General features: G+C 43.8%; 2 protein-coding genes across 4 annotated transcripts in view; one reads left to right on the top strand and one right to left on the bottom strand.

Moving 5' to 3' along the window:
• Positions 1–189: 189 nt before the first annotated feature.
• Positions 190–10,123, top strand: LOC113478098. 3 transcript variants are annotated; one of them, XM_026844933.1, is made up of 8 exons: positions 190–552; positions 922–1,137; positions 1,740–1,923; positions 2,233–5,472; positions 6,175–6,345; positions 6,651–6,823; positions 7,113–7,230; positions 8,241–10,123. In XM_026844933.1, exons 2-8 carry the CDS (start codon positions 932–934, stop codon positions 8,466–8,468), a joined length of 4,320 nt encoding a protein of 1,439 aa, XP_026700734.1. In that variant the 5' UTR covers positions 190–552; positions 922–931; the 3' UTR covers positions 8,469–10,123. The 3 variants fall into 3 exon arrangements, with proteins under 3 accessions (XP_026700734.1, XP_026700732.1, XP_026700733.1); XM_026844931.1 differs by having other exon boundaries at positions 6,160–6,345; XM_026844932.1 differs by having other exon boundaries at positions 190–1,137; positions 6,160–6,345.
• The window catches only part of ZC3H6 (zinc finger CCCH-type containing 6), an 18,437-nt gene continuing 3,730 nt past the window's right edge, over positions 10,120–24,826 (bottom strand). The window contains exons 5-12 of the mRNA XM_026844666.1: positions 23,172–23,293; positions 20,644–20,760; positions 19,028–19,139; positions 18,351–18,460; positions 17,296–17,549; positions 16,206–16,726; positions 15,713–15,952; positions 10,120–14,120 (exon numbers count right to left, since the gene is read on the bottom strand). Of these exons, the coding sequence (XP_026700467.1) occupies positions 12,619–14,120; positions 15,713–15,952; positions 16,206–16,726; positions 17,296–17,549; positions 18,351–18,460; positions 19,028–19,139; positions 20,644–20,760; positions 23,172–23,293 (2,978 nt within the window). The 3' untranslated portion in view covers positions 10,120–12,618. The remainder of the gene's footprint in view (positions 14,121–15,712; positions 15,953–16,205; positions 16,727–17,295; positions 17,550–18,350; positions 18,461–19,027; positions 19,140–20,643; positions 20,761–23,171; positions 23,294–24,826) is intronic.

The raw sequence follows: 24,826 nt of genomic DNA, 5'->3' as shown, positions 1-24,826 counted from the left end.
CCGCTCCCGTCCGGCCGCCACCGTCTCCACGGCGACACTGGCGCATCCAGGCAAGGGGTGGCGCATCCTGGCAAGGGGGGACCCCCCCCGTGGCCTCCCACACGGACACCTCCTCGTCCAGGGCCCTCAAGCGCCCTGCGGACCTACAGAAATCCCTGGGAGGGGAGGCGTCCCCAGGCCTAAGGCAGCCCCCAGCCCCCCTGGAAATGTCCTTGGCCTCGAAAGAGCAAGGGAGAGGCCCACGGGGGTGCCAGCCGTCAGCCCCTAAAACACCCTGCCCCACACAGACTGCCAGCAGGCGCTTGCCTTCCACCCCGTCCACAACAGGAACCTAGATATTGTAATCAAGGTGTAATTAATACCCTCCCCGCCACCCGCTGTGGGTTCATATCCCTGCCTAGGAGCTGTTTGCATGTGCACAGGCCACAGACCCTGGCATGGGCACCCCCACGTCCCCCCGCTGACAGCGGGGTGCTAGGAGGTAACATCACTGTCACCATCGCCACGCCAGGAACAGCCCAGGACCCCAACCCCAGGACTGTCTGCGCCCGGGTAAGGAAACACCGGCGCTGCTGTCGCTGGCTCGGATAACAATGGGATCTGTTAGATGTAAACTCAGGAGCAGCGGATGGACATCCTGGAGACACGGCTGTGCCTTGAAGCTGAGAAAAACCAGAGGATGCTTCGTGTGCAGGACTACAGGGCCGGGAGTCCACAGCAGGAAAGCTGGGGGAAATGCAGGTTGCTGACCTCGTTGCAGAGAAACTAAACCCTTGTTGGGAGAAACTAAACCCTGTAGCATTTCCAAGCTCCTTGTGGGATTTACAGCCAGAAGCTGCCATGCAAATCCAAGGTCACTGGTAAAACTGGCAACGGTTACAAAGATCCCAAATAATCCCAGGGTTTTTTTCCCTTTTCCAGACAGGACACAATGGAGCCTTTTTATCTTTATGACCTTGGGTTCCTAACAGAAAACCAAGCTATTAGAAGGATCCTCTGCCCGATGGCTGTGCAGCTCTGCCATCTAATCCTCGCCCTGGAATGGGAAAATGGGATTTGTCAGACCTTTCCCAATTTAGGGGAGAATGCAGAAAAATTAGCCAAAGCCACTGAAGAACTTGCTTCTGTTGCAAGAAGGTAAGTTTGCCGGGTGTCTCCCAGGCAGATTTGGGGGCTGGGAAGGAGGAAGAGGGGATGGCAAAGAAACTGACGGGGAGCCTACCTCTCCTGCCTGCTGCTCCCTGTCTGCACCCCACTGCAGAGGTGGGAAAAGGAGGAGGACGGGATGAGGAACAGGATTAGGAAGGGAAAAGGAGAGATGGGACAAAGTAGGGATATGCGCTTGGAAGGGACATGGCTACGTAAGCAAAACCTCAACAAGCAATTTTTAAGCTTAACACATCTTAAAGTAACAATCAGACAACTGACCGAATGCTTCAGTAAATTTACTGAATGCTTCAGTAAAACTGGAGCCCAGCTCCACAGATTAGGTGCTGGCCACAGGGCCAGCTGTCACAGCTAGGACCTGGTAGATTGTAGACACCCTGTCTTAAAATGTGTTGCAGCCACTGCAAATGGTTCTGAAAACAATTTGCAAATACAGCTAAAAATCAATTCAAGCCCAGTTAAAGTGGCTAATTGTGATAAAGCCTGAGACCAGGGCAGCATCCTTGCTGCTACCTGCCGAGGCTGGTATTCACGGGATGGCAAAGAGCTGAGCCCCGTGGCTTCTGTTCCAGGTTGGCTGAGGAATCCAGCGATGAGGAGTTCAAGGAGGAGATGCATCCTGCGGCCGAGTCCCTCGTGCTGGCAGGGAGGTGTGTGCTGCTGGCAGCCTGCAAACTTCAGGTACAGCCGGAGAACCCTGGCTGCAGGGAAGAGCTGGCTGCATCAGCAAAGAGGGTCTTAACAGACACAGTGAAGGTAACAGCAGAGGGGGATAGTGCTGGAGCGAGCAGGGGGGGCAAGGCAGAGGTGGGTAAGGGTGCAGCTGTAGGAGGGACAAGAGCTGCCCTCCACCAGCACAGGGGCTGGGGCTTGGGGGAGGCTCAAACTAGAGAAATGGTTGTTTCTTCACCACGTGCTCACTAGGGCAGGTCTGCTGAGCAAAACACACCTTTTCCCTGCAAGGGCTGTGGTGTCATCCTGGCTGCACAAGGGATGAAATAGTGAACAAGGACTCTTGAGCCTTAGCCACTCTGACCACTTTTTCTGCCCTTTTTTTCTGGTTAGATCCTTCAGATCGAAGATACTGCTGGGGTGAGGAGGATCATTCAGGCTGCCAGCTGGCTTTTGGACTGCCTGAGCGTGCTGCGGGATGCAGGGGACATGCCAGGACTGCTGGCTGCTTTCCGGGCCTTTTCCAAGGCCTTGCTTCTGCTGAGCAATCTGACAGCAAAGCGCCTCGAGGAACTTGGAGATTGTCCTCGACAGAAGAGCTTGGCCCAAACTTTGCAGCTCCTTCAGAAGTGCATTCCTTCGCTCCATGCAGCCAAGCACAGCAATCTTAAACACTCCAGGGATAAGCAATACAACCTCTCCAAAGACTATGCTTTCCAGCTGACGGAGAGGACGATCAAAGAGCTCATTTCCCTGCTCATTAACAATACGGGCAGCAAGGAGCCATGGGAGAGAAGCGGGACCTTCTCCCAGCACATGAGCAGGCTGCTGGCTCTCCTCTCCTGCCCAGACCCAGTACACCTCTCTAAGAGTGAGTTCAGTGCTCACGTGGAAGCGGTCATTTTTTACTGCATGCTTCTAGCAGACTCGTCTAGGCCAGATCTGAAGCTGGACCTGGTAAAACATTGCTGGGTTTTGCTACGGCTGAGGAAGAGCATCTGCAGCCACGTAAGCCAGCAGGAGGGATGGCCAGGGCAAAGCTGGGGAGAAGGCAGCCTGGAGGAGGAGTGTCACCACATGAGAAAGGAGGTGGAGACTCTCGACCAGGCAGTGCTCACAGCTACTCTGTGCCAAATCCTTGACACCTTCTTTGAGGGCAATTTACCCCTGAGGAAGTTAGTTGAAGATGCCCTTAGCCTTGCTGGTACAGGGTGTTTTCCAGCAGGACAAGGAGTATTTTTAAAGAAGCTTCAGCCCCTCACTGCCACCTTCTTCACACACACCCAGCAGATGCTCAGAGCAACAGACTTTGTTCTGGCCAGGTGCACCAAAATCCAAACCACTAGAGAAATGAGAGAGCGGGTGGAGTATTTGAAGAGACTCCTTGCCAGTCTCCCGCCACTGCTCACAGAAATGAGTGGAAATACAGCTCAGATGAGTGCTGCTGAGAAGCTGCAGTCCTTGTACCATGCATGGGCTGGGACAACAGAAAGCCTCTTGTGGTGTTTTGAGAAGACGGTCAGCATGTGTGATTTCCTTAAGGTGTCCATCCAGGAAATGGCCAAGCACAGGGAATGGTGTGAAAAGGCCCTGGAAAGTCAGGACCCTGGGAAGTTCTCTTGGCATGCAGTTCACCTCACCAGTTGGGCTCAGTGGGTGGTTGAAGCTACCACCAGGTATGTGGACAGAGCCACAGACCCCATTTTCAGGAACGGCTTGCTGGTTTGGGTTGAGCAACTGGCCAACTCTATCCCTGAGTTGAAAGCAGTCACAGCCCTTTGCCCAGAGAGACTCTCCTGCCTCCTAACTAGGGACATCTTTTCAAAGGCAGTGAGCTGCCTGATGAATATTGCTCAGCATGTCCAAAACGGGCTGGATGGGTCCAACCACCCAGATATCCTCAGCCCTCTGCGGGAACAAGTGCGAAGCACTGCTGGTGCAAAGCGGCTTGAACTCAGCCCATCACATGCTGGGCTAAAAACCCTTACAGAGGAGGCTGCATCACAAGAAGACATCTTAAGATGTCCAACTCCACGAGCAGGTAACTCTCACCCAGATGTTGTTCCAAGGAAAGGAGATACACACCCTGTCATTACAGCTCTTCTAGCAGCAACAAGAGCTTACGATATGGACGCTGTCAACACTGCTTGCTCTGCCTTGCTTGAACTCTCCAATGGCTGTATCGACGCTGCAAAGGAAGCACTGCCCATCGCTGAGTCTCCCCAGAAGGAGACACTGGGGCAGTACCAGGGGATTGTATTACTGACATCATGTGTTATTAGCCTGGCCAGGGAAACAGCCCCAAGGCAGCTTTGTTGTCCAAGCAGACTTCTCCAAATGGCATTCACACTCTCAGACAGGATCTGTGAGACCAAAGACTGCCTGGCAGCCGTGGCAGGCTCTTGGTATAGTCTCTCTCAGCAAGTATTTGGCTTTATCTTGTCGGCTGACTTTCTGAGAGGCAAACAGGCTTTGGATGAGACCATGATGAGTTTAGCAGGAGCAGTTCAGTTAGCAGGAGACATTGCAAGCATTGCCTGTAGTGAGGGAAATCTCATTTCCCTCGATATCTGGGAGAGCTTTCTACAGGTCCAAGCCAAGTTTTCACGTGCTCAGATGAACACCAAAGTGTTACTTGAGAAAGCAGTGTCCTTCAACGGCTCCTGCAGGGTGGGAAAGGCCAGCCTGGAGCTGCACTGTGTCCAGTGGGCCATCAGCATGCACGTTCTGCTGGGCGCTGTGGATCAGTTCATAGGCAGGGACGTCTTCTTCCTGAGGGAGCTGAGGAGTGCTGTGAAGAACAAGCTTTGCTCACAGAGCCTCTTGACTGCTGTGTCTGAGAACTCTCTGAGGCTGCAGGAAGCTGCCTGGCTCTCTTACCTGTCCTGCCCCGAAGACTGTGGTCGCAGTGAAATCCTAGCACTCAGGGAGGAGATAAAGGTGCTAATGGAAGCGCTGCTGGATGCTTGCAATACCCTCTCAGTGTCTCCACTGCCTACTGACAGCTTGTACATTCGCTTTGAGCTCCTGCAGAGAGACTTGGCCCTCAGAGCCAAGGCATTATTGCTCCACCTGGAGAAGGTCAATACTGAACACCTGCAGGTCATCCGAGATGTCGCCGGACCAGCCCTGTCCCCCTTCTCTCAAGAGGACAGGGAGAGGAGCAAACAGGCCTTTGAAGAGAAGGCAAGTCAGCTAATGGCTAACGTTCAGTGGGTCAAAACCACCCTCCAAGACACGCTGGAGGCCAGCACTCAACTGCAATCGCAGGCAAACCTGCTCTCTGTTGCAGAGCACCTCCTGGTCCTCACGTCTGACGCAGTGGGCAGTGCCAGCCAGCTCTTCGAGAGCCGTGGGGACGAAGGGCTTCTGCACCTAGACAGCATTGTCTGGTGCTGGTCAGCAATGGCACACTACCTCATCACACAGCTTCGGGCTGCCCCGGGAGTCAGCGGACACATTCTGCAGCTCATAACGCAACGCTTGCGGAATGCAGGGGACCAGCACTTGCCCAGCACAGCCAAGCTCTTCACAGCCCCAGAGCCTGATGCTCTGAGCCACAGCAAGTCAGCAGAAACTTGCCCGAGCAGGAGCAGACGAGGTTGTGGAGCTGCCAGGAAGGCACGTGAAATGGTACAGTAGCTTTTTTCCCTCCATCAACACCTACTGCAGGGTGATGGTCAGGGCTGTCAGTCAGTCCTATTACTCACACCATGGAGCATTAAGATACGGGATGTTGGCAGGGACCTCTGGAGGTCAGTAGTCCAACCCCATGGCCACCTTCAAAGTTAGATCAGGTTGCTGCCTGCCCTGTGCAGCTGAGTTCTGGATATCTGATCTGACAGGTGCTCTTGCATAAATAAACCCACCTCCAAAATGCTGTTTCTTAGGAGCAGGGGACTGTACTGCTCTCCCTCCCCTGAAACACTACCTGTCTCTGTTCAGCTCCTCACCTCCCCACAAGTACCATTGGGGCATATCAGCAACTCCGCTCCCAGAACAACTGCAGTTGGTTGCCAGGAGCTGGCAAAGGCTGCAGCAACACAATCCAGATCACTCAGAAGAGTCAGCTCACATAACAGCTACCACCCATTTAGAGATAGCTGCAGGAGATGATGGCACAAAGCATTTGGATTTGATAGTCCCACTGTGGGTGAAGGCAGAGGAGAGAAGGGATGGTTGGGAAGGCAGAGCTGAGCCAGCAAGGTGGTGGGCAGCTCACCCGTCTCTTTTACTTGCTAAAAACTGCTCCAGAGACACACAGGCAGAGACTTCTCAGCATCAGTGCACCTGCATGCTCCAGACTTCCCGTCTGTTCAGTTCTTGTCTCAACAGCACCAGAACAGTCCTCCCAGCATCTCCCTTACCAGCAGCCCTGCAATGCATGAGAGACAAGACAGTGACACATGGCAGGGTGGCCCCAGCAAGATGTCCCAGGTCACCAAGGACATGGCAACGATGATGCTTCACATGACCCAGTTCCTGGGGAAGAAGGGCCCCATCATGGTATGGAGTGTTTCACCCCCTCCACCCCAGCTCATCTTTTCCTCCAGAGCACGGTCAAAGCCAGTGACAGGGCTGCCCAGTGCCTGCTGAAACCCCAGCATTACCCTGCTCTTGTAAGTGTGGCACCAGCTATATTTATGCAAAGCACTAGAAATTTCTTCCTCCTGATTAGATGCAAACTTGGCATCCAGCCCTGTCCTTGTTTCAGAACATATCTGAGCTTCCTGGACACTCCTCTGTCTTGCAGGGAAAGTGGTATTTTTCTGTCTTTTCCCCCAAACACATTAATTTTTATTTTGTTTTAGAGCAAGGACCAGCTTGTCACCTGTGCAAGGCAAATTGCTTCTGATGGGCAGGTGTTTGTTAAATTTGGCCACATCATTGCAAAGCATTGCCTTGACAAGAGATGCTCTGCAGAGCTGCTGTGTGCCACAGAGCAGACCCGCACCATCAGCAGCCAGCTCAGCATCATCACCAGGTGAGTTGCCAGGGTCAAGAAGGCTACTGGCCCCCTTCTCAGAGATGTGCATGGTGGTCTCCAGAGGTCCTTGCTGGGTCTGGGCATAGCCCTTAAGAGTTCAGTTACAGTTCAGTGGGCTTCCTCTTCTCTTCTTGTTGCTGTTTCCTCCCCTGCTTTGCCTGCCTCTATGGAAACCTGCTCTGGGAACAATCTTCTGGGTTTGGAGTAACTGACAGAGTTCTAGCCCCACAGGGGAGGCACAGTGTCTGGTGATCTTCCAGTAAAATCCTTTAAAATGTCTTCTAAGGGTAAAAGCAGTCACTGCAGAGAGCAAGTCCTCTTCTGAGCTGCTCGTGAGCAACATACAGAACCTAATTCAAGCAGTTTTGCATGTTCTGAAGGCAGCCGAAGCAGCGTGTATCAAAGTAAGTTAACACCGATGGCATCAGGTTTTGCAAGGTGAGTCCACGCTGTGGGGAGCTCCTACAGCCCAGCCGAGTTATGGGAGGTGGGAGCTGGCTGCCATGGGACCTCTGTTGATGCCAGCTGGGGGTAAACATTCTTACTGTGATGGTTTTATTTTATGCCTTTCTGTCTTGTTTCCAAAGCCCACTACACATCTTTCCAGGCACTGAATCTGCTCTGTCACTGCTACCAACTCTGATGACATCTTTAGCTGGCCCATTTCCCATTTCATTTCTGGATAGATGAGCAGCAGCATCTTGTTGGAGTATTTATTTGGCAATAGTCTGTGTCAGTCCTAGCCTTTCTGTTGTCTCAAAATGAGCTTTGATCAAAACTCCCAAGAGCTTCCCCTGCAGCTGCCAATGATGGCTGACTGATCCAACTGTAAATAGTTTGAGAGCAGGCTTTATCTGAAAGCACCCAGAAAACAAGTGCAAATAGAACCAGACTCTCCACTGATGCGTTTTTTCATTGTGTGCCCTAGCGTCCTATGTAGCCCCACAACTTTTGCTGAGCTTCAGCATGTCTTTTTGAGAGAGACACAGTTTTTACTAGAATCCTATTGGATGAACAATCAGCCACAAGGGTGAAAAAGTTCCTCCTGTGGTTACTTGCCCATACTGTTAAAAACATACTATATATGTCCATTTTTTACTTTGCCAATGTCAGCCTGAAGTAACTAGCCATTCTTTTATCTTGATAGTCTAGACTACCAAGTCTTTTATGACCTGGCTTCTTCCCTTTGGAAATTTCCCTGCTTATCAATAAACTAACTATACTGCATTCCTTTTATCTCTCTGTAAGCAGTTTTTTTAAGCACTTTTAAGCATTTAAACAATTTTAAAAGCATTAATTGGTAGAGATGTCACACTGGTCACACACACGTTCAGACTTTCATATCATTTAAACATATTTTAAACAAGTCCATGTACAACAATATGTTAAAGCATGCAAACATTTTGTCTAATAGGGTTTGCAACAGCCCCCGCCTGACTCAGAAGAAGAAGAAGTAGCTGCCTTCTGCATGCAGTGGAGAAAAAACCTGTTGTGGCATAGAGCCAAGGCATCTTTAAACTCAGACAGGGATGAATTAGGCCTTCGCAAGACTCAGACAAGGGCTGAACCCACCCTGATGGCTACTGTGCAGGAACAGTCACCTCAGACCAAGAATTACCCCCAAGCATCCAAAACCTATTAAAGGACATACAATTATGGACAGTGACCTGTAAAAATAGGAAAGGGCTTCTGCTGGAAGGGAATCAGATTGCTAACTGGTCTCACCAGAAAAAGTATGGCCTGTGCTGCAGTCCTCCTGGCTCACATCTCTTCTCCTAGAGCTGCTCTTGCAGAAGGACTGAGAGTGCAAGGCCTGAAAAGGCTTTTGTGTGCTGGCTGCTCCTGCTGTGGCAAATTCCACCCTGCAGAGACACTCTTTTCTATTCTTCTTTTTTCAGTTGGCAAAAAAGTGATGGCACAAGCTAGTGTATTTCTTAAGAGGCCTCTCTTCCAGGTGGTGTTTGAAGTCGAGTATGAAGATGTGACACCAAGTCACAGACGACATAGGAGTTGGGGAAAAAGCTTTAAGATCCTGTGAAAGGGAAAACAGAAGGTGTCCTGTTCAGTAAAATATAATTCACTGATCTTTGTTACCTGGCACATGAGTCATTCTGAAGCCATTGCTCTTGAATCAGAGGCCACCAAGTGGAGCTGCAATTCTTTATATTCACATACTGCATGCCCTTGTCCAGCTGTGAGCCAGCTCTGGTTCTTAGGTGGTCAGTCAGGCTTTTTTTTCCTCTGGCAAACATTGATATTGGGAAGACACAATGTGATGAGGTACCTTCATTACAAAACTTTCAGTAACTGCCTGTTCTGTGTTCTTCAGCACCTCAGATGTGAACAGGAGGATGTAGGGAAGCATTTGTAGCAGCACCAGCAAATCTGGCTGGAGGGAAGGAGCAGGGGTTTCTGTGACTGAATTGCTCTTCTGCACAGAAAAGCCTCAGAGCTGGTTGGCCTTTCTCAGGCCCTGATCTTTAGCGCACTATCAAACTTTTTAGCAACCATCACCTTTTCTTCTAGAGGTAGCATTCCTAAACGCTGCACAGGAAGGGCAGCCAGATACCTAATCCTGCAGAAGAGCCAGTGCACAAGGTGGAGCTCATATGCAAAATACCAATTCAGAGGGCAACATGAAAAAGGCTCTACAAAAGCTGGAGGAAAGAACTGAAGAAGGAAGACTGACTTATGAAATACAAAACAGGATGTAATTAAGTATTCTCTACTTTGCAATAATAAATTTATTTTGCAATATTCATGCAAAGATTCATGTTAGAGTCTTTTCATCATGGTAGAAAACTATTAAAACAGGCTACCCAGGGAGGCTAGAAATCTCCCTTTTTATCACAGGGCAGCAAACACCAGGTGGTGATCTAGCAACGCTCGGTCCTTCTGAAGCACAGAGACCAGAAAAGATCAGACATGAACATTTTACCCTTGCACATCTCCAGGGCTAGCAGGAGTGGGAAGCATTTTCTCACCTGCTGCCCTGACTCACCAGATCCTGCAAAGCAATGAGACTTTTCTCCCAAAATCCCTCTCAGCCCCAGGACTCGCTTTTACCCAGAGTAGAACATTCAATGCTGATGATCAACCACCTCATAGCTGGAGGCTTCCAGAGTATCCAAGACCAATGCCACTGGCTGCCTCTGTTACTGCTCTCCACACCCCTGCTTTGCAGGCTCAGGGGCATGAGCTGCAAGTGTCCAAGGGAAGTCCTGCTCCATGGCACCATGCTGCACTTGTAGAAGAGTTGGGAACAAGCCTTCCCTGCGAAAGACAATCAATCCACACAGGAAACTCCAGGAAGAAATCTGCAACGAATAAACCAGCAAGCACAGGCAGACAGAGAAGCTGAGCGGCAGCTGGCAGATATCTTGCGCCGTTGCTGGGGTGGCCCACAGGGATCTGCCAGCTGGGGACAGCTGGATCTGGGAAGGAGGAAGGAGGCCATTACACACGGAGACAACAGGCTGCAAGGACTACCTGTCCCCTTTCAAATTACATATCCTTACGCTTTCTTTTCCAAAATCAACATCTGTGTTGTATTAAAGATACTGAGATGGCAGTGGATCTCCAAAGCTAGAAGCCAGCACACCGCGTCCCTCCACCAAAACACACCCTGCAACTCCACAATGGGTACACAACTGGACTGATGGCAAACCACTTGGGATCCTTCAGTTATCTCAACTGTAAGGCACATCATTTTGATCTTGGTATCAAAGCTTTTCCTTTGACTCTTTTTTCCCCCCGTACTTTCAGAAAACCCACAGAATTCAATTCAGTAATGACATCATCATGACCCTACAAGTTGTAACCTCAGATTAGAACTGCACATCCTGTAAGTACTTTCCATATCTAAATGTGAAACCATGAATTTGGCTTCAATGCTGTCACTTTTTCCTCTTTGTTCCTCTACCAATCCATGTGCTATTTCCAAATTATTTCTATTGTACCCTGCTGTCCAGTTCTGCTGTCTTGTTGTTTTGATGAAATTCTTGAACATCCAAACTTGTCACTGCATGAAGTAACAAGAAGTAATTAGGTAGGACTAACAGATTACTCCAAAATAACAACCAAGTTTCATGTCTGTTATCTAGTTTTCAATTATTTTGAGTGAGTGTGATTCAAAACATAACATTAATACAGTTTATGGTCTGGGAAATTAGGAAGGCAAATTGAAACTATTATCGCCTTCCACGATGTCTCCTCTGACATGTTTTGCACATGTAGAAATCAGCAGCTTCCCTCTGTTCGTCCCAGCTTTGCTCATCAGTGCAAGACACTTCTATTCTTGCCTGTTTGCCTCACCAGCACAAGAAACCAAAACCTCAAAAGTTGTAATTAACACTATACTGTCCCAGTTGCAATCATCGCTTGGGCCAACAAACAGAAACAAAGAGGAGAAGGTCCACCAAGTAAGAGGCTTAATGCAAAGAAACATTCCAAGTGGGCGGGACCAGATGGCAATTGAGCAGACGGCAAATTTTTATTGTAAATGCAGCTAGCTAGATATGACTACATTTCCTCTATATAAAAGGCAACCCAAAAGGCAAAACGAGAGGCTTTGAGGACAGTTGTGCTCTTGGCATGCAACATCGGAAATTAAAGAACATGCATGACATTTCTTATAGCGATGCTGATCATCGTAGTGAGAGAATCAATGACAACTTTCTCCAAATCATGTCTGACCTTGGAACCAAGCTAACTTCATTTGGATTCTGTACAAGGTGGGAAAAAAACCCACTACCAACCGACTACACTAAAACCAGTTTTAGTCACCTTTATCCTTCACACACGCCCCTTGCTCTTTCCCCAACACTGAACTAGCTGCCAACATGTCAACATCACAGTCATTACCAGACTTTAACTGTACCCTTTTTAATTTTTTTGTTAAAAATGTCATAAAGACACCATGAATACAAGTACTGCAGTTACATCAATACAAAAAAAGCAAATACAAATTAAGCAGCTGAATACAAAAATACATTGAAATACATGAACACCACAATGTAACTTATAGCACTAATCAGAATTGTGTATACGTGAAAAAATTAAATAAAAATCTTTTTGTATTGGACAACTTAGGTATTATCCACTTTTAACAGTAACTTTCTTCTAGTTATGTACTTCACAATTTCTTCTATATACAGCATAGAATAAAATACTTTTAAAAGATATGACATTTTAAATCCTCAATATGTGATATAGGTCTCTTTTACACTAAGAATATTGACTGCATGAATAAAAACTGTCAATGTCTTACAACAACTGTTCTGAAAAGGAGGATCAACATTTTCCTTTTAAATCATTTTACGTAGGTCTTAAATCAGTTAGTAGGTTTGGCTTGATGCGTCAGACAATCCTTGTCAAACAGTGTCTCTCACAGTAATGTACATCATATTGCTTGTATCTATACAATCATACAAATGTGGCAATCATATCTAAATGTTGTTTATGAAAGAGACAGCTCACACATATACAGGTCTTCGGACTTTCTTAATGACTTATTTACAATGAAAGTGCTTTTATCAGCTCTAACACAATACATGGGGGGGTTTCTACATGTCAATTATTAGTCTCCCTGAAATTGGAAAAGTATTATATAGAAAATACCACAGCTTTGCAAACACTATAGCATACTGTATAACTGCATGTGGTTCTGAGATTAGCAGCTGAAAAGTGTTGATAATTATAATTTAAAAATAAATAAAGCAAAGAGGTAAACCAGTTACAAAACAGCAGAAAACTGCAATATTCACAACAGTAAAAAGACTTAAAATCAATTGCTAACAAAATGGTGAAGCAGTTGGATCGAAAGTCTTGAAAACATCCTTTAATGACTTGTCATCCGATTCCCCATTTGGATCACTATCCTGTGTCTGAGTTACCTGTCCAGGCTGTCTAACCTGCCTTGGGTCGCTGTACTGCGGTCTGATTAATCCCGACAAAGCTTGGATAGGAAGATTATGCACCGCAGGTGCAGCGCTGGAGTGTTTAGCCTGAGATTTACTGGTGCTATTTGCTTTATCTGAAGTGGCTTCTGCTGATCCTTCTGTATTTTTTTCCACATTCGAGGCAGCCTTCTGCAGCGATGTATCTTCTGAGAGACTGGGTTCATTTTTACCAGAATTTTTCAAAATACTTTTTTTCTGGTTCTCTCCATTCTCTCCTGAACTAGCTGGAGCTGTGTCCAATGATGAGCTGTGATCTCTCGGATCATACAAACTAATACCGCTCAGTATTGAGCCTGGAGTTCCCAGCCTCACACCGCTCGATGATAACTTGGGCGCGTACGGAGGCAAAGCATCTGGGTCATGTTTAGCAGTCGCAGCTTCTGAGGGCTGCGATGAGCCAGCAGCAGATCTGGCGAGGCGGGGGTCAAACTTCAGAGGGTGTGAATCCTTCACGACTCCATGATGCGTATCTGCACTTGACAGTCTGTGGAGTCTGGGATCGACGTTTTTTTGTAAGCGAGGATCTCCTAATTTGCTTGAGCTACTGGCATGTGAATCTGCAGATGGATCCAAATAGCCACTCCTGCCCGTTAAGTTGTTTTTTGCCTTTGCAGCTAGTCGTGGGTCAGCTGGCATTGCATTTGGATGGGGATCGTTTTTCAAATTCCGCAGTTTATTAAGTCTCTGGTCAGCAATGAGTGGCGGAAGAGGTAAGTTGATTGAAGAGACGGGGTCAGGCTTAGGCAAAGGTATTGGTAGCAAGTCTTCAGGTGCCCATACAATATGCTTAGCAAAGTTTGGTTTCATCAGGGTAACATCCATTTTAATGTGGCTGAACTGCCTAAGCTGAGATCGGGGATCCCTTAACGTTACACCAGGCAAAGGTTCCAACGGTATCAGAAAAGCTCGTTCTCTCAGTTCTCTTTCTGAGTCCTCTTCATCATCATCCATCCCTTTCTGCTTGACTTTAACCCCAGTGTGCACATGGTGTAAATCTAGCTTTGCTCCCCCAAGGGACGAGCTGGCGTGTCCACCCTCACTGACCTTGTGCATCCGGGGATCTCGTGCAAGCCGTGGGTCCAAGGACGTGGATTCTGAAGGCTTTCTGGGGTTGGACCTCTGAGAAGCCCGCAGCCTTGGGTCAGCAGCTTGGGGCCCTGCGCCTTTTTCTTTTGCCAGCCTTGGATCAGTAGGAATACCAAGCATGTGCTGCTCTGTGGAATGTTGTTGCCGATTCCTAAAATTTTCGCTTTGTTTCTTTAAGGTTTTTAGTATTGATTTAACACTGCTCCCCTCTTCCTCTTCACTACTGGAATACCAGTTGACATTGTCATCTAAAAAAAAAAAAAAAATTATTCACGCAAGTGATCACCAGGGAATAAAACACATTTACTCACAGAAAGGGGAACTTCTCAGTAAAATCAAACTGAAAAGACCTGGTATTAAATAATCTACCTGTATTATACAATTATATACATATAATACACTGCCTGTATTATAACAACCGTAATCTAAAATGACAAAAATCAATTTCAAAGACGAACTGATAACAAAAAAATTGTGGCTAGTTGACATACTCCCAAGCTTTGCTGCATTCTCTCTACATATATCGCTGTCAATATTAATCTGGGAAAATAGTCTACTTTCAAACAATTATTTCTACTAGTGCTAGTAAAAAACACATTTCAAATCTGTATCTCGATGAAAATTACCTTCATTGAGGGATGGTAGACAAAAAATAAAATGCCACCTTCAGCAGTCTTAAATAAATTACAAATGTGGAATGTGTGGAATCCAAATCCAAGGTTTTCGGGAGAGGTCAAGATTCAGGAAGGGAAGAAATAAGAATATTTCATTTTAAAGGATATATTCTCAATTACCGTATGCTATTTACTGGAAAGCCTTATCAACACAGCTGTGCACTCATGTCTGCATTCTAAACTTTCCTCCTCACTGAAGGAGACTAGTTGTCGTGGCTCAGTAAAACAAGAAACAAAGATGAAGCCCACCACCATCCCCACTATCTAATGCACAGTAACATGTTTCCTCAATGTTAGTTGTACCACACAGGGAGGGACATGCTGTCAGAGGCAGATAACAGGAGCATTTTTCCACTATACAGCTTTCCAAACACGCTCTGGACAGGATGACCAGTCACTCTAAAACACTGGTGAGAAATCTTCAGAGCAGCTTACTCTAGGTCACTGGCTTTGTATGTAGCCTGAAGGGCTGCATCTCCAGATCTCCCTCATCATTTCATCAGAATTATATTGGCAAGATCCTCAAAATCATTTGATACAATAACAGCCTTTTGGTCAGACAGAAGATGCATTTCTGGTCCCATAACCTAGCAGCCTCAGAAAAAAGAGCAGCAGGGAGCAGGCCAAGGGACAAACGTACTCTGTGTGGCTCAATCTGATCAGCAGGCTTACTGCTCTCCATTGTCCAGGTTACAGAAGAGATGCTCAGATTGAACACTGTAAATTTCAGGTATCACAGAAGAAAAAAATACTCCTCTAGAGAAATGGAATATGCAGAAAAGGTTGAGAGGCACAACTGAATAAACAAAATCTAAGACACACTTGCAGTACTAGCAGTTAGAAATAATAACCTTTCTGTTTCAATAAGGGATTTTAAGAAGTAAATGAGTTGTCAACAACATTCTAAAAATGCAAACTATATCCAAAAATTATCCACAGATCTTTCTACTTGGAACTGGAATGCAGCAACTAATTGTATACTAAAACACTGGAACAAACTGGGAAGAAAAGCAAGTACATTCAGCTGAAAGTATTATTTGAGTCAGTACTTGCACATTCACAGTAACTGTGAATGGTAATGTGATGAAAATCTAAGTCAACAGATTTGTTCCAGGCTAATACATGGTCAGTAAGTATGTTTGGAACTCTAACAAAATTATCTTTACCTTCGTCTTTGCTCATTGCCCTCTGACCCTGGCTGCTGACAGAGTCTCCATCTCTTTGATGCTTTTGACTAAGTCTCACATAAAGGGCTTTCTGCATTGCTGGAAGAAAATCCGGTACATTAATGGCTGATTTATGGCCCATATGGCTTCCCATACAGTCTGACTCACTTCCACTTTGATGGGACTCTTGAGCCATGAGGTGAGCCTGGTGATCTGTAAATTCTCCATGCCATGTTCCATCTGCAGTACAAAGAAACTCAGTTAGCAGCTATCTTATACAAGCTTTTACAGCAGATAAAAAACAATCAGGCAAAACTAATGTGACTTATATTACATGACTGGAAAGCATCAGCTGAAAAAGCCTATACACTGAAGACATTCTAGGTTTGGTTTTCTATTCCAAATTCTTTCAGCTGCTCAGCTTTGGAGCCATGATATACCTCACAGCTGCAAAACACCCTGTCAAGGAACAACAATTTTTAAATGTCCTTACCACCAGAGTTATTAGCTGGCTGGAAGTTATGTACAGCTTGATGAGAATAGTAATTGTCATAAAAATCAGCTGGGTTCTGAATAGGCTCGTAATTCATATTGGGCTGCCGTTCACCAGGAATCTGCTGGTACTGTGGCCCTGGAGAACAGTGATTCTCTCTTGGCATATTCACCATATGTCCTTGAACTCCTGGAGCATTGTAAGATCCACTGAGACCTGGGGGTGTGAGAGGTGGACCACCTTGCTGTCCTTGCATAGGCATACCAGTCTGGTTCTGTGGTCCAAGAAAGCCTGGTGGAACACCCTGCATAGGAGGACTCTGTGGCATTCCTGGGCCTTGAGGCCCTGCACATGGATGATGTCCTGGAGAACCTGGGTGCATTGGTGGCCCATTATGTCCTTGTGACATGCCGGGTCCTGGCCCTGGACTTGAACCTGGATTATACATATGCTGAGAATGAGGGTCATTTCCCTGAAATGGTGGTCTTGGTGGTGATGCACTGTTATAGAAGGTTGGTGGCCTGTAGGCAAAAGAAAATTGGTGAATCAAACTTTGCACCTACAAAGATCAACAGCCTATTAGCTATCTCCTCCCCCTCCTCGCTCTTAAGCAAAATGACTTTCAAAGAAAATAACTATAGATATTCAATAACACATGACAGAGCTTATCTGAAAGTAGAATGTTTTTCCAGTATTAGCACATGCAGAACTGGATGTTTGCCGCAACTAATAGTTTTAAACATCCCAAGGCCAACAGTCTTTACTAGGTGCGTCACTGGCTTCAGTCAAGAAAAAGCTAACTAAAGACCTCAGAAGAGAATAAACTTTGCTCATTGTGCAAATGGAGACAGGCAAGGCAGGCAGAGAGTCAAAACAAGAGCCAGTGAAACAACTTTCTGGAAGATCAAGGCTCAGTTAGTTCTCTTCTATGGAAAGCATTAATAAGTAAATAGAATAGTAAATATCTGACAGATCATTAACTCAGCAATACACTCAGAAGTATATACGTCTAACAGAAACAAAGAGAATCATTTAACTATTCATGTAGACATGTTTTAAGGAGAGTTCTACACAAAATCCCGAAACCTACTTTTTTCCAATTTTGTGTGCTAAATCCACAGTAGGCTTCACAACTATTTCAAAAAGAGACGGAATTTTCTTATAATCTCCTGAAGGATCCTGATAATTTTCTATGTCAGACTCAGAAAACGGATATTGCTCTGGTGGAGTAGGCAGAAGTCCAACACCTGGTGGTGGCTTAGGAAGAGGAACTATGCCACGCTTTCTGAGTTCCTCCAGTTCTTTCTCATCTTCATTTTGTGGTTCCTCCTCAGTATTCAAAACCTAAACCAAAGCAATGTAACAAACATTCCATAAATTCTGCAGTGTATGCAATTCACTTAGTCTTGCACTTTCCATTTAAATATAGTTACCTGCTACAAAACTACTATATATTGACATCAAACTGGGACGAATTATAAATATATTATTACTTGGTTTGCAGGATACCAATTCACAGCCAGGAAGAAAACTATTTCTGTAGTCAGGAAGGGATAATTTCACACAAGTCCATTTCCTTTAAACAGTAATTTTAAGTGACAGAAGTTGAAGGACTTAGTCGGAGATTCATAATTAGATTCTAGCATTAAATTCAGGTCACTTTTCTGTTAAGGCCTGTTGTATAGTAACTGCAGAGACACACAAATACCCTACTTAAAACAAAGCCCAGAATTTTGTGAATCATTCAGAGGAAGCATCTTACTCCTTTCTCCACCCTGAGCGCAGAAGTAATTCAGATTATATCTAACTCCTAGGCAGCTAAATGTAGACAACATAAAAGCCACACTTCTTGTTACAGAGTACATGAAGATTTCCACAGAAAGGGATGCAAATGAAAGCTCCTGGGCAGAAACATGAATTGCGAAAATAAGTGAGTCTGATATAACTAAAAATAACTGCATAATCGATGACAAGGTGAATTCCTGGTATTTAACCTGGTCATAGACTTACTGTGCTAAAGAGCAACAGGAAAGTTTAACATCATTCATGTTTAGCATCACACTCCCTGAGAATCTCACGGCAATTTCCAGCAACGCCCCCAACTTGTTTTAGCCACAAACTTTATGTTCACAGTCTACAACTTACCTTATCCAACAGCTCTTTTGTTTCTGCAGTCAAGGGAGCATGAGAAAATTTGCACTTATCTCCTTGATAGCATTTTGCTCCTGTATGGTAGAACTTGCAAGGGAATTCATGTAAGCAATGTATTAAGGATTCCTAACAAAGGCTGATTTCTAGTTTGCACTGTTTGACAAGTTTATGAAATTCAGCTGTCAACTATCCTTCAATTCTTCCCCAGTACTTAATCTTTTCAAAGCAGTATCTTAAGAATTTTTAAAGCTAACAACCAACTTACCTCCTAGTTCCATTTAACATTCTACTAATAATTACATTACTATGGCCTTAACATTATATTTGATTGAAAAATTGAGATTTAAAAAATTAAGGTCTCAATTCCAGAGTAAAACACAAGTCCTTTACAACAAACAAGAACAGATCAGGGTTTTAAAAGTACGTGGAAAAATTCATCTAACTTCAGGGGATTTTATCATTTAAAACATTAAAAATTGTTAAAACCATACCAGTAATTTAATACATATTTTCTCCTCTTACCTATTTGAGCAGAAAAATAATCTTCTTGTAGTATATCTACACAGACTTTAGTATAGTCTCTTAAGAAATAGCTACCCTTAAAAGTCACATAAATTAAGAGCAAATTTAAACTTTCAATTTAATTCAAGTGGGGTTTTTTTAAAGGATATTGTGCAAATAAATGCAATTCTCTCCTTTGGTGCAGTAACCCTGTATGTAAAACTTGCAGATTTCTTTCTTCTTTTCAATCTCTGCATCATGATCAAATTTACACTGCTCTCCCTATAAAAAGAAAACAAGAAAAAATATTATCAATCTGAAATGCTGAGTAATTCCGTATCATATTTAAAGAAATACATCCTCCTCAGCTGAACTTAAACTTTTTTATCTTCACTAACACATAACTGCGTTATAAACACATCCAGAAAAAATTGTGCATGGGGGCCTGGACATAGAGAATTTCTTAATTCCTGAATCAGGATACAAAGAATATATGCAGTGGTCACAGAAAACAAGCTGGTCTTACTGTACCAGTTCTCTGTGTCCACCTAGCAATTAGCATTAAAAAGGCATTTAAACAAATAATTTACTGAAATTATTTTCCAGTTAAGCAATTATGCACTTGATCAGAAAACCCGATTCTGTTTTAAGGGTGAGTGGGAGAACTTAAGTCCAACAAGCAAGGTATAAGATTCTCCCATGTGGGAAAAACAGAGTCCAAATAATATCAAATTCATATCAACCATATCATGGTATATGTTAGGATTACTTTGTTTGAGAGGGTTTTTTTCCGTATTGTTTGTATTTATTTTCATGAAAAATATAAGAAGTGCTCTTTCAGCCACTTGTTTTAAAACTGAAGGTGGCAGCAAATACTCGTCTTACTGAGCACAGGATAACATATAAAGGCAACACAAACTTATTTTTTTCAATTCCTACACCCCCACCCCACTCCCCCCGCTGGTTTGAGAAAAAGACATACTAATTTTCACCCTTACTTTGACCATTTGAAAAAGAAGTACAAAATATTCTATCTCTAAATACACAGAAAAACTAAATATAAGAACTCACTTATTTGAGAAGCATGTTGTTTTTTTCGTAAGCATGTTTTATAACTGACTGAACTAGTCTAACGTCAGAGGATTCAACTCCACAGCAGCATAAGCTTCAAAATGAAGCAATAGCAATTTTTTTTAATGTAATAAGAGACTGTCTTGCTAGGCCTTTTGCTCGACAGCTGACTGCTCTGAATAGTATTCTCTTCTTTCTGCTGCCTTCCACTTGCTGGCTGAAGGAAGATGACACTTTGGTAGGGCAACTATTACTACAACCCCACTTTTTACTTTAGAAATAACTTCACATAATTAAGCAATTCCTTCAATGTTTCAACATTAGCAATAGCACATAAAGGAGAAATAATCTAATAAATTTAGAAATCATTGCCTATTTACAGATTTTATACTTGTAAAGTTTGATGTATGATACATATGATACATTGTCACTGTAAGTTTATGATACTATAGATTTTTTTACTGTATATACTAATAAGCAAACACAGGAATTTTTAACAGAATGTGTCATAATTCAAAATGTGTAACAGAAGGGGATATTTTTCCACAGGTACTTCTGCTAGCATTTATCTATAAACACACAAAACATCAGTAATCAAAACACTGAGTTCTAACATACAAGTTTTCTTTGCATCAGCTGAAGTAAAAAAGAACAGAGCATCTTCTCCCATTCCTGACACCAAAGAAGCAGACTGACAGACACAGTACATAATTACCTTAATACACCTCCCTTCGAGGAAGTATTTACAAATTTGTTTGCCTTTGTGTTCCACTGTATGCTGATTTATGAACTCCTGACTCATATTAACCCATTTCTTCACTGGTTTGCCATCCTGTAAGAAAAATGAACATCCTACTGATGCTTACTTATTAAGCACAGTTGCAAAAATATTAGTGCATACTTGGTGCACTAGTTACCCCGAAATATGATTAACTACACTATGATTTAAGTTCTTAACATTATTATGCCACAGCTCAAAGTAAAGGTAAATACAAATTATTTTTCTTAGCTGCTTTAATACAGAATCTTTTCTATAAACACAATCAAACCAGAAACTTCTTACAACAGACACAAATAATTTCACTGAATGGTCAAAGTATCTCACATTTCATTTGACAATGCTGGAAAGCCGGGCTGACTCCTGGCACCCACCAAGCCAGTGCCAACTGCCCTCAGATTAAGAGCACCTCTGCAGACAGCTAGAAGTTGAGTAATCAGCCAGGCTTCTGGACCACCATCTTAGCCACAAGGCTATACTTTGCCAATCTTTTCCCTCTACGTGCTTCTCGTGATTGTTATCTATGGATTACCTACCTTCTTTTTTCTCCCTTTTAATAACCTGTTTGGTTGTACCATGAGACAAAGCAGAGAGGAAGCACAATTCAATCATGACCTAACATGTCAGATTATGTACCTGGTGAGGCAAGTAATTGTTCCCTCTTATGATTCAGTTGCCATGTGGCATCTGCACTTGAGAAACTAAAGAAACTGCAGTAAACTCCTCTAACTAGAGAGTCTGTGACAGGTGTTGAGGGGCCTGGCAGAGCTAGCAAAATCATCAGGTAGATGGCCTTTAGTGAACTGCTGTCTGTGACACTGCAACAGAAGGTAGCAGAAGATGTCCTCTTTGCACTGCTAAGTGGTTGCCTACTGATCTGATGAGAGAGGGAAAAGGGCTTTTCCCATTTCCCTTTTTCACAAAAATGAGCAGGTATCTCACTGCTGCGTAGGAAACTTCTGAAACAGAACGGATGTGGTTCTCTAGAGTCATCACACTGCATCAAGAGCACACACAAGCAACAGCACACCAAGTGTCTGATCTCATTTGGCTTGGCAGATTAAGCAATGTCACAAAACATTAGCACTAAGAATGATTTCCAGATTTTGTTGACATTGAGAAGTAGAAATCTTTGAGCTAGAAATGCTACTCCTGGATCCATCAAAATTCATTTGCTACACCGAACACATTAAATCCAGAGAAATCTCAGGTGCTTCAGACAAAGCAGCTTTGAATCTAATAACTGATCCTCTTCAAGATTAACACAAATATCACATAAACACAATGGTCCAAGTCTCTCTGGGAGCACTGCAAATCGGATCACTGCCAATCAACGACTGTCCCACACCACAAAGCACTTGAAACAACAGTCTGAAGAAGGTTGAAATACTCCAACCATGTCCCAGAGAATCCCAGGGATGTCGTTATGCAGCTCAGGACTCTTGGCGGTTACCCCTCCACACCACACAGCATCTGCGTCACAGAATTCATTATTTCACTGTAGCCATGAGCCCAGCATTTTGTTTTCAGCCTGCTGGGACCCGCCTGCAGCTGCCTCCTCACCTCCATCATTCCCTGCGGCTTGGGAGATGGGGCTGGAGGAGATGGCACGCTCTACAGCAGCAGGAAGGAGTCCTATAAAGGAGGCATCATCCTAACAGATCAAATGGCTGCTCTATTCCCTACCACACACAGGGCCGGGAAAGGAAAATCTGATCAGGACCACCCAGGAGTCCCAGAGGTAGGTGAGATGGAGGACAGGAGGAAAAATTAACATGGTTGAATCACACATCACCACACTACCAAGAAGCCAGCCGTGTGCATTCTTGAGTGCAAGAGGGAGGAGAACCACAGACATTTTAGTTGCAGTATATAGACTTAAATATGATTTGGCTTAAATGTTTTTCAGCCACAGACAGATTTGATCCATTGATACCAATTTTGTATTGTTTTTCATTTAAAGGAAGACCGGAGTGAGAAATTTACAAATACTGTGGCAATACTGAACACTATGTTTTCTTGAATTCCTATGCAAAAAAGTACTAAATGAACACCAAGTTCACATGTATACTAATTTCCACAGTCACAGCTATGGAAAGAGAAGGAGAATTTTTCACGATTCAGATGGAAACTGGAAAAAGCTGTCTATTTGCTTTGCCAAAAAAATCTGAGATGAACTGGTAGTAGCAAAACATCTTATTTCAGATACAGTTAACACTGAAGTTCATGCACCATTCAAAACCAAAGCTCATAAACCACTTTCTGCTAGTTTCTCATATTTCCAAGAAAAACAAGAAAATTATGTATTTATCAGGTATACTATATACATCAAGTGTTGGAAAATTCTAGTCATTTTCTAATTAAAAAAGTTTAAAGATACATATTTCTAAATTCTATTCCATTAAAGCAAAGCATCCAGTCATTTGTAACAACTACATTTGGAATTCAACTTTAATCCCACATACCTCATGAAAGCCATCAGATCCTTTATTGCCCCCTCGTCCCCGTCCACGATCTTTGCGCTTCAATTTCTTTTGCATTCCACGCCCTCGACCAACATTGTAATTATTACCTCTTTGAGAAATACCTGAAAAACAGCAATGACCTCTTTAAATGATCTCAGAAAATAAAGAAAAATAATTATCTAATGACACTGAATAAAGACAACTCTAATAAACTAAACAGCTACCTTTTTGCAGTCTGAATTCCTAAGTACTATCTTGAATCACGAGTTGGTAAGTACAGCTACACCAGCCAACTGTAATTCTGTCCAACTGCCTGCTCTTTGAAAAGCTCTTCAAATAAACAGCAGACTGAAAAACTGAATATAAAATTAATCTTGTTCAAAGCAGCATCTTGCAATTAGAAGTGTAGATTTCTAACCAGCCCAAATACTTAAAATATTTTGTGTCATTTGGTCACTTTCTGAACACAGAACTAACCAGTACAACTGACACCCAGGTGTGTGTGCATTTGTCATTGTCACAACATGCAAGAAACCTGAGATCATAACCTGAGAAATATAACAAAACAGCTTTGAATATAAAAATATTTAATGGTAACTGCTTGGAAGACTCAAGATAGTAATTATCTAGCTAGCAGCATGCCAGAGAAGCCATGGTCTCAACTGAAACCACTGAGACAGAGTATCTGCTTTCTCATCAATTTAAAACAAACAAAAAAAATCAATTCGAAAGTTCTGTGGACATCACAGCCACTTCAGGTGGCAGCCACCCCATGACAGCAAGGCTGATTCCAGTGAAAACACCTTGACTTCATCACAGATGACTTGCAGACAGAGATTTTGAAGCACTATTACCAAGCAGCACATGAAAAAGCCATTCTTGTCTCAGCTAAAAAGATTCTGCCAACATTCTGCTAGTTTATTTTTGCTGTGAACCAAACCAGAATACAGTAATTCTTCACTGTAGTAAATGAAAGACACCTTACTACCTTTGTATAACACACAGTATCTTCACAAGAACTACTAAGGTATTCATACTGTCATAAAAAACCCTGCTCAGATTTTGCCTGGGAAACAAACCTTTAGCCATGATTAAAGGGAGAAAATGCTGCAAACTCAATTGACAGTTTCTGAAATGAGAACTTGATCTCATAGAAAAAGGGCTGAGAACCAGTTAAGCATTTCTATATGGTAGATCAGGTTATCTGTGTCAATGGTAAACACTACCTAACCTTCCACACCCCATGGCAATATGCAGTAATAAAAGACAACCAGAGTGTCAGAAGTCCCTTCATAATATGGAGGTGTAAGCTGGCTCAATGAATTGCACTACAACAGTAAGGAAATGATCAGACACCAAATGAAAGGTGCAAACAAGAATGCTTGCATAACTCAGCTTATATAAGTAAGGCATGAAATAAGGGCAGCAGGACTCTTTCAGGAATATGTTGCTCAAGAACATTTTTTACCAGCATTTGTATCAGTCCAGCTTTGAATGCAAGTTGTGAAAAGAAAAATAGAAGTATACTAGCATACTTGTGGGGTGTACTGATAGAAGTATTCAGGTACCTATCAAAATTTCTAGGTATTTAATATTTTGGCCTGAATTAGGTTTTGGAATTCACATATTTACATTACCACACACCCCCCCCACAC

This window comes from Athene cunicularia (genome assembly GCF_003259725.1).
Source record: "Athene cunicularia isolate RWA chromosome 3 unlocalized genomic scaffold, athCun1 chr3_part1, whole genome shotgun sequence".
NCBI classification, from domain to species: Eukaryota; Metazoa; Chordata; class Aves; order Strigiformes; family Strigidae; genus Athene; species Athene cunicularia.
The sequence above is the reverse complement of the archived record's forward strand: the minus strand, read 5'-3'. Positions and strand labels throughout refer to the sequence as shown.

Coding starts and splice junctions, on each gene's coding strand:
- LOC113478098 (XM_026844931.1), top strand. CDS start 932: ATGGAGCCTTTTTATCTTTATGACCTTGGGTTCCTAACAGAAAACCAA. Junction 1,138..1,739: donor CTTGCTTCTGTTGCAAGAAG/GTAAGTTTGCCG, acceptor CTTCTGTTCCAG/GTTGGCTGAGGAATCCAGCG. Junction 6,346..6,650: donor GGAAGAAGGGCCCCATCATG/GTATGGAGTGTT, acceptor ATTTTGTTTTAG/AGCAAGGACCAGCTTGTCAC.